This window comes from Humulus lupulus, chromosome 9 (genome assembly GCF_963169125.1).
Source record: "Humulus lupulus chromosome 9, drHumLupu1.1, whole genome shotgun sequence".
Classification (NCBI taxonomy): domain Eukaryota; kingdom Viridiplantae; phylum Streptophyta; class Magnoliopsida; order Rosales; family Cannabaceae; genus Humulus; species Humulus lupulus.
This window is the reverse complement of record NC_084801.1, coordinates 4,429,425-4,438,597: the sequence shown is the minus strand read 5'-3', so window position 1 is coordinate 4,438,597 and position 9,173 is coordinate 4,429,425. Positions and strand designations below refer to the sequence as shown.

Genomic DNA, 9,173 nt, shown 5'->3' with positions numbered 1-9,173 from the left:
ATTTTTATTTATTTAAATAAAAATGTATTTTTATTATATTTGAATATTATAATTATTGTTTGAATAATTTATATAAATATCAGAAAATTTTCATATTTATTTATTAGAATATGATGATCTTGTATGCGTACGAGAGAATTAAGATCATATATAATGAATAAAATAGTCAGTAACATATTAAAGTACATAATTTTTAATGAATGATTGCTAGTACGGTTTACTAAGCATATGGGATGCGAGTAATTTAGATTTAAATTATTGATGTGGTTAGATATATTGGTAAATATATTTTATATAATAATAATTATATATGACATGACCGATATGAATTATTATCTTTATAAATTGGAGGTACAAGGTTCGAATCCCACAACTTGAAGAAAATATTCTATTCTCTAACTGAGAATTAAAAAAAAAAATTGATTATTGTTACATAGCATATTTATATAACATATAACATATCATATTAAAAAGCATATGGTCTAATTTTTAATAGAGTTAGTCACTGCATATATACACCACACAAAAATTTTAATATATATTACATAGAAAATAAAAGTTTCATATAAAAGTTTGATGAATAACTTGTTAGTAATGATCACCAATTAAAGTATGTCATCTCTCACAGAAAGCTGGAAGATATATAATCATATAATTATACAAACAAAGGAGATAATCATGACCAATATCACAAATTAATTAGCCATGCACTAGATTGTGGTTGCTAGAGAGAGTTACAGTAGTTATATATATAATATATATATCTAGATATAGATATATATTATTATTATTATGTCCTGCACTTACAGCAAAGTTGCATATACATAGCTTTAGCTGTATATATATATATATATATAGTTGACAAGAAATACATATATAATTCATACACTTCCTACATCATCATCTGGCATCAAATTAGATATCCTTTCACTGATAATTTGCTAGATCATCATCATCATCATCAATTGCAGCAGAAACTATCAGTTCTTCTGACCCCACCACATTTAGCTGCATATTTATATATAATATAACAAAAGTTAAATATTGTTATAATTAAAATGAAACCTTTTCATTACATTAATTCTTTCTCCATTTTATTTTAGAAATGAAAGGATTGCCTATTACCAATAAACTAATACTTATGTGATATGATCCTTAGTTAGAAAATGTCTAGACATTGGAAAGTTGAATGATGATGATGATAGAGATAATTTCATTTCCTTTAACACATTTATATATGTATATATATAGAGATGTGTATATATTTCTTACACTAATTGAAGGGCCATGGGATCTTGGCGTGAGTAGTGGTGATTGTTATTTGGTTGTAAAGCATTCACTTGAAAATAGTCGCGCGAATCGAATGCTTGCTGCTGGGGCTGCGCAGGCTGTGCCTCGTGAGACTGCTGCTGTTGCTGCTGCTGCTGCATCAGTTCATAGCCTCCTCCACCACCCACATTCATGCTCATATTTATGTTCATGCTCATGCTCATGTTTTGGTTCCTCTCATTCTCAGCTATCTGTAAATTATATTATATTACATTACATTAATTCTATTTATACACACTATAAAGGTACTCTGTGAAGTGAAAACATTTTAATTAGTCACAACATATATATTTTGTGTGACTAAATGTTACTTTTAGTCACAACAAAAAAAATTTTGTGATTAAAAAGTCATACTTAATCACGAGTTGTCATTAATGTAATTTTAGTTACAAACTATTACTTTTAGTGATAAAGTTTGTTGTTACTAAAAATACATTTAGTGACACTAAATTGTAGTTTTTGTAACTAATACTTTTAGTCACAGAATTTTTAGTGATAATGTAAGTAAAATAATTTTTCTTTAGTAAATGATGGATATAATTTACCTTTGCTCGGAGAAGCTGGTTGTTGTTGTGCAAGTCAATTTCCTACATCAATATATACAACCCATTTTCTTTAAAAAAAATTAGATAATAATACTACTTGAACTGTCAATATATATATATATATGTGTGTGTGTGTTCGTGTTTTAATATTATCTTGTTGAATTTTACATGCATAGAAAGCCTTACTTTTCTCATTTGCACACACACACACAGACATATTAATAATGTAGTACTCTTGCCTTGCTATAGTTATTCAATCAGAACACAAACTGATCCTTTGTCTTAAAACATTGAATATTTTTTTAAATTATAACCTAAACATATATAAATATTTACACATAAGTATCTTTTCATTTTAATGAATTCATCTTGGTATAGTGTCCAATGTATTTTCATGAATAGGTACTCAAACCCTGCATGCAGGTGATCTTCAATCACTTTAAGAACATTATTAGTCATATATATATATATAATTGAATTATACAAGTTTACAAACATGACTAGTAAACTGGTTATGGCGTGTGTGTGTGTATATATATATATATATTAATTATATAAGTATATTAATAGATAGAAATGCAAGAGAATGATGAGTTACCCTTTTCTGCATGTACTCAATTTCAGCAAACAGTAGCTCATTCTGCAGGTATCATCATCAGTTAAAAAAAATCAGAAAAATCCCAGTTTAAACTCAAAATTAAAACAATAAGATATATATAATATATATATATATATATATAAAGAGGAGACCTTTTTGGATCGGATTCTGCTAATTCCTCTCTCTAGTTTACTCTCCAGGTTTTTGAGATCTCTGGGTTTTGCACTGTCTATACACTCACCAAGCAGCTCTCTGAAATATATAGAATTGTTATCTCTATATACAATAGCTATATATATATATAAAGGAGGTAATTACATATACATATATATATATATGACATGATATATATATATACCTGATTCCTTTATGCAAAGACTCAATTTGACCACGCAGTTTGGCAGCTTCTTGCTGGTAGAACTGGGAATATTTGATTTCACACAGAAATAGTTAGAAGTGCATGTATGCATATTAAAAAATAATTAACACTAGTTAAATCATAAACCTAAATTTTCAACCATAAGAAAGATGACTTTTTTTATCTTTATTTTTATCTTTCTGCCAATATAATTCAAATTGACTTTATGATTCGTCACTTTTTTTCTCAATTAATTAATTTTTCACAAAAAAAAAAATTACTACAACTATTAATTAATATTAACAAAACATATATATAATAAGTAAAATTAATGTGATCGCACCTTACAATAAAAGACTTCCAATAATTTAGTCTTAGCATTATGATGAATTTATATTATTGCAAGTATAAAGACCAAGCTAAGATATCGTAATATAAAAAAGTTAGCCTTAATATTGCTACTCTAAATTCAAATTATATGTTGTATATAAGTATAAAAAAGTGTATATATATACACACATACAGTTATATATTGTAGTGATATTATACCTGAGCATTAGTTTCAGAAACTGATCCAGTATTAGAGGTATCAGACGATGCCTTTTTGTACCTATCAATTGTTGATTTGACGCTGTTGTTCATCATCATTCGAAACACATCACAATGTTAAAATCAAAATATATATATACACACATATACATGTGTATAAATTATCAGTGAACTAACTATATATATATATATATGTGTGTGTATTTACAGCGATTCAATGTTGATGAGATCACTTTTCTGTGTTGATACTAGCTAGCTAACTTTTATTAGGATATATATAATGTAAAAGTTTTCTCTAATTTGATAACTTATATAAAAAACAATTAAATTCATCTCTTCATGAAAACTTATGAAACAAAATTAATTAAGCTTACAACAATCTTTTTCATTAATGCATTAAAAACAATTACAAAAAGTTTTGATAAAGTAAAGATAACAGTAATAGTATATATATAAAGTAAAGATAGCACAATTAGTATGTGTATTAAAATCAAAAATAATATATTTTCCTTTCTAGTTGAAAAATACACACACACATACATGCATATATAGTAATATATAGTACACAAATATTGCATAGAAATTCAAAGTAAAAACAAATGAGAGAATTAATTAATTCACTACCAACCTATCATTTCACATAACAAAATAAATTTAATTTATGAGCCTTCTAGCCTATCACGTTAGCCATAAAAAAAAAACTTGTAAAAACCCTTACAAAGCAAAATGAAAATGACTACAAAAATCTGACTTTTTTTTCTTCATGTCAGATGGTCAACCTCAACATTGAGATCGATGAGCAACATATGAGAGAATTGAAAGGTAAGAGACCCAAAATTACTGTTCATACCTATAAAAAAAAACTCACTCTTTCCAATGTTACTGATAACCTTAATTTCGTCGAGGCTGTGATTGGCTGTGATTGCCACGATGGACAGGCTTTCACAATTGATTGGCTTAATAACTAAATGTAGAGAGAGTCATATGAATAAATGGCTGTCACTCACTCATTACACAAAGGATAATCACCTTCATCTTCATCATCACTCTATTGACCATATATCTCTTATATTTTATATATATATATATGCCCTAACATTTTAATTATGTTTAAAAATTAGTCACTTTGTTTCTGAAACTCTGAGTGAATCAGAGTCGTCCATTTCAGCTGTCACTACCCAAAATACTCAAAACTCTCCCATTGGCTCAATCTTTTCGTACCTTTTTTTTTCTCTGTCATCTGTCTATAAAACTTTCATTAATGTATCTGCGTAAGATCTTGGACTCATAACAAAGAAAGGCATTGTTTTTTTTTTTAATTTGAAAAAAAATATATATATATACAGTAGTGTTAGCTATTACTCTCATTGGCTCATCAGTGGTACGTAGTACTCTCTTTTTTTCTTTACTCTTTTGTGAAAGAATTTTACTCCACAAAAAGAGAGCTTTTAATTATAAATAAATAAATAAAAACAAACAAATTTGAAGCATTCAAAAGATGATGATATTAGGGTTTAGAGAAATGAGAGTAAAACCATTATGGGAAATCATGACCTAAAAACCCTTTTGTCAGTGGTCAAGAACTGAAAAATCGTGTGTGACGTGACCAAAGATTCTGTTGTCCAAGACCAAAAACAAATAACTCACACAACCAAAATCCTTAACCAGATCTCACCCTTGTATAAATTTCCTAAACTAGGGTAAAAAAATTTATGAAAAATATATAAGTGTGTATAAATGCAACCAAAACTGATTTGAAAATTTTCATTTGGCTGTCACCAAGAAGCTTCTTTTGTAACAAGTTTTTTTTCTTAAAGAAAAATAAATAAATATGGGAAAAAAAGGGTTTCAAGAAAAAAGAAATTTAAGTGTTACCCATTAAAGTTTTTGGACCAATCCATTACCCTATGTGGTTGTTTTTTAGCTTATGAACCCTAATTTGGTTATGTTTGACTATTCATCTGAAATATTCCACGTGACATACGAAAACTGAGATTTTGGAAAATTTTCCTTGTGGATTAGAGAGAAAGAAAGAAAAAAAAAACAGTAAAAAATAAACCCTAATTTGGGTGTGTGGCTTGTTTGTAACCCTTATAAGGTTGTGATTGGTTGGAAAGGGGAGTTCAAACATGTTTCAAGGAAAACCCATTTTCATCAGTGTTCCTTTTAATATTTTTGAAAACCCTATATACATAAAAAAAAAAAAAGTAAATTTATATATACATATATTTATATATATATATATTTTCACAAGTATCTTTGAAAAACGTACCATATTGCTTTCTTTTGATCTCTAAACTGACGTGTTGTTATTAAGGAAGTGTCAAAGCGATGGGATCTCTCTCTCTCTCTCTCTCTCTCTTTCTCTCTCTTGGCTAATGAGAGTTTGACAGCTTTTAGGTTAAGACCTTCTATAGATTACTAGCTCTAGCTACCGATGACCGTAGACCAAAACACACAGTGAGAAATTATGTACCAAAGAAGAAGAAGAGAAGAGAAAACAGAAACTTTCTCAACAATGGAGTGAGTTAACCTTTAGTTGTTTTCCTTTTACAACTTCGGTTTTGCTTCTATTTCTATCAATAACACCAGATCTATAAATATATACATATATTTATGTATTTATAATATTCTACAAAAACCCAAGATGTGACAACAGAAAAAGAAGAAATTTTCACAAAGAGAGAAAGATCAACCCCAAAAAGCTCTAGAAAAGTTTTTTAAAAAATAAATAAACATACACAAGTGACTCTATAGATTTCTTAAACAAAAAAACAAGTTAATCAAGAAAGATCTCGTGTTTAAAAGTATGAAAATAAAAACCCTTTAAACTTTGTTTGTTAGGGTTATAATATATCGATAATAATAACCCTAATTAAGATGATAGAGAATAATTAATTATATATATATATATACCTTTGGTTTGCATACTCATAAAGGCGTCCACGGCTAGAGAAGACGATTAGAGCAACTTCAGCATCACACAAAACAGAGAGTTCATAAGCCTTCTTCAGAAGACCATTTCTGCGTTTACAAAAGGTCACTTGTCGATTTGTTGTGTTTTCGATCCTCTTAATCTCGATCTTTCCTCTGCCCATTTTCCTTTGGGGTGAGACTGACATCGACATGGAATTGTTTTGGTTGTAAGCCATAGTTTTTCCTACCTGAAAATCACCCCAAAAAATATCAAGATCAACAGCTCAAAAACCATGGAAAAAAATACTAGATCTCCAAGTAAAAGGGTTTGTTAGTATTTATGTAATTCTCAAAAAAATCATTTAATTGAGACAAGAAACACATATATATATTATATATATATATAGCTCATGTTTCTTCTTAATAATATTATTGTTTTGAGACTACTAATAATAATTACCAGATGAAGATGATGATGATAAGAGGTTTTGAGGTTGATCTTTCTTGGTTTTTTGTGAGAGGAATCTCTGATCAGTGGAGAAAGGGAATACAAGAAATATTGGAATGAAGGTAAGAGATCAGTACTATAGCCTGGTTAAGAGAGAGAGAGAGAGAGAGAGAGAGAGAGATTGATTGATATTTATAAAGTTAAAGTTAGAGAAATGACTTTTTATTCATCATATATACTAATTTCCAGCACACTTATTCCACTAACACAAAACTAATATAACCCACTACTTTTTTAATTTTTATTTTGATATATATATATATATATGAAGGAAAATATTAAAGAGAAGTAGTCTAATATAAGATGAGAATATGTATATATATATGTGTGTGTGTATAAATATACCTCATTTGTATTCAGACTCCCATTAACCATTCTTTTGATTTACTTTACTTTTATTTTCATGTGAAATATTGATGGTGGGAATTAGCTAGAGAAGATAGAGAAAGGGACTTGTGGATGAAATTATTAATGGAGTGAATAAGACATTCGACGAAATTTACTTCATGCGCCCCAGCTGCTTAATTAGTTTAATAAATATATATATTTTGATACATATACCATTTTTAATCAATTCCACTAATATATATCATTTTTTGTGTGTTACATATAATGTCCAGGTTTCATTATTTAAAATCATGAAAATCATGATCACTTCACTCTTATGATGACTCATCAAATTAATCTCATGTTTTAGTATAGCTAGCTTTAAGTACGTTAGTTATGTTTTAAAGTAATTTTTTTTTACCGAATTCCAAAGCCAACTAATATATATTTATAGCTAAACTTATGTTTAGGTATTATTAATTAACCAAATTAAAGAGATTGTTAATTAATTTGTTCATATAATTTATCATGCTAATAGTCTCTCTTTCTTTCTATCTCTCTTTAAAAAAAATTATACATTTTTTTTTGTATGTACGTATATTACAACAAGGCTAATGAATAATTAACTATTAGAGACTTTCATTTCTTTTCACTTTATTACAGAAGACCCCACCAAAACCCTATATTTGGACTCATCTCTCTCAGTACTCACTCAATATATATATATATATATATAAGACCCCACCCACCCTTGATGGACCTTCTCTCTCTCTCTCTCTCTCTCTCTCTCTCCTTGTCAGTAGGGCACAATGACAAAAGTGGCCATGTGACATTACATATCTAACTCCTCTTCATCTTCATCTTTCTCTTCTAAACCCCTTTGAGGTCATATATATCTGTAGACTCAATATATGTATCTCTTGACATTCTCTAGATCGATTCGATTATGTGTATATATATATATATATATATATATAACTGGTACATATAATCTTAGCTCTCTCCATGCCTAGAGGCAATCTCTATAGCTTTTTTCCCAGTACAAGTAAAAAAAAAATTAAGTTTGGGAGATCGAGTTGGGAAAAAAAGTATAGTACTTGTTTCGATTTGTTGGTGTGTGAGAAGTATAAATTGACTTTACCAAACTAACATTACTTAATATATCATGTAAAAGTTCACATTCCTTTTCATTTAGTCTAGATTCGACCAAAGAAGTTGGGGCATGTTGTTCACCACTCCACTATTCCATGCCAACCCTGGAATTTGGAAATATTATATATGTATATATTCTTAGCAATGCCACAATATATTTTAACAATTCATAGAGGATAAAGGATTTTAATGTATGCTAATATATATATACATATTTAGCAATAGTTATGTTAATATTAATGAAGAAAAAAAAGTTGCCATTTTGTGACAACTTATTATATGAGTCACAACATAATTATTTTGTGATTAAATGTTATTTTTAGTCGCACCAGAACATCACTACTTTGTACTCAATACATCGATGTTATAGGTGTTTTTTTTATAGGAGTTTGGATTAACCTACAATTCCTTATTATAAAAATGAGGTATGTAGTTTTTTAATTTGTCTTTTTTTATGGAAAATAGGAAATCTTCATTAATAAATTAATTCAATGTGACATAACCATTACAAGCTCAAAAACGTGCAAAATCAGTAAGAAATTGTTACACTTTTCAAAGGAAAAAAAATTCATACAGAAACTTCAACTAAATCTAATAGGCGTTGGTAATAATTTAGCATCAAACGAGTGTGAAGAGTAAGCCAAGCTTCCTTTCCGAATGAAAAAATGACAAATCAACTCTAGTAATGAAAAAACATTGATAATCATTCATATGATTAAATGTTTCATTATTGGAAAATAAGCAACGATCCACCAGATCCGTGAAGATTGACAAAGAAACGAACAATCACAAACCATGGGATCAATGTCTTGTTTGTCCATATCCAAATTTGAGTAAGCTCCAAACAAGAATAACCCACGAACCCCATCAGTAAGATTCTTCACGATGAAA

At 28.4% G+C, this 9,173-nt stretch overlaps 1 protein-coding gene across 2 annotated transcripts; it reads right to left on the bottom strand.

The window, feature by feature from the left end:
• Positions 1-525: 525 nt before the first annotated feature.
• Positions 526-6,957, bottom strand: LOC133801368 (floral homeotic protein AGAMOUS). 2 transcript variants are annotated; one of them, XM_062239556.1, is made up of 9 exons: positions 6,756-6,955; positions 6,296-6,543; positions 3,380-3,461; positions 2,831-2,892; positions 2,625-2,724; positions 2,473-2,514; positions 1,875-1,916; positions 1,273-1,520; positions 526-1,008 (listed from the first exon to the last, which is right to left on the bottom strand). In XM_062239556.1, the coding sequence occupies exons 2-9, from the start codon at positions 6,529-6,531 to the stop codon at positions 1,005-1,007; spliced, it is 816 nt and encodes a 271-aa protein (XP_062095540.1). In that variant the 5' UTR covers positions 6,532-6,543; positions 6,756-6,955; the 3' UTR covers positions 526-1,004. The 2 variants fall into 2 exon arrangements, with proteins under 2 accessions (XP_062095540.1, XP_062095541.1); XM_062239557.1 differs by lacking the exon at positions 526-1,008 and having other exon boundaries at positions 1,269-1,520; positions 6,756-6,957.
• Between the last annotated feature and the right edge of the window lie 2,216 nt (positions 6,958-9,173).

Excerpts from the sequence above, each read along its gene's own strand:
- LOC133801368 (XM_062239557.1), bottom strand. The coding sequence starts at position 6,531 with ATGGCTTACAACCAAAACAATTCCATGTCGATGTCAGTCTCACCCCAA. Across the intron at positions 3,462-6,295 it reads TATGAGTATGCAAACCAAAG|CGTCAAATCAACAATTGATA; the intron begins GTATATATATAT and ends GATGAACAACAG. Across the intron at positions 1,917-2,472 it reads TTGAGTACATGCAGAAAAGG|GAAATTGACTTGCACAACAA; the intron begins GTAACTCATCAT and ends ATATTGATGTAG.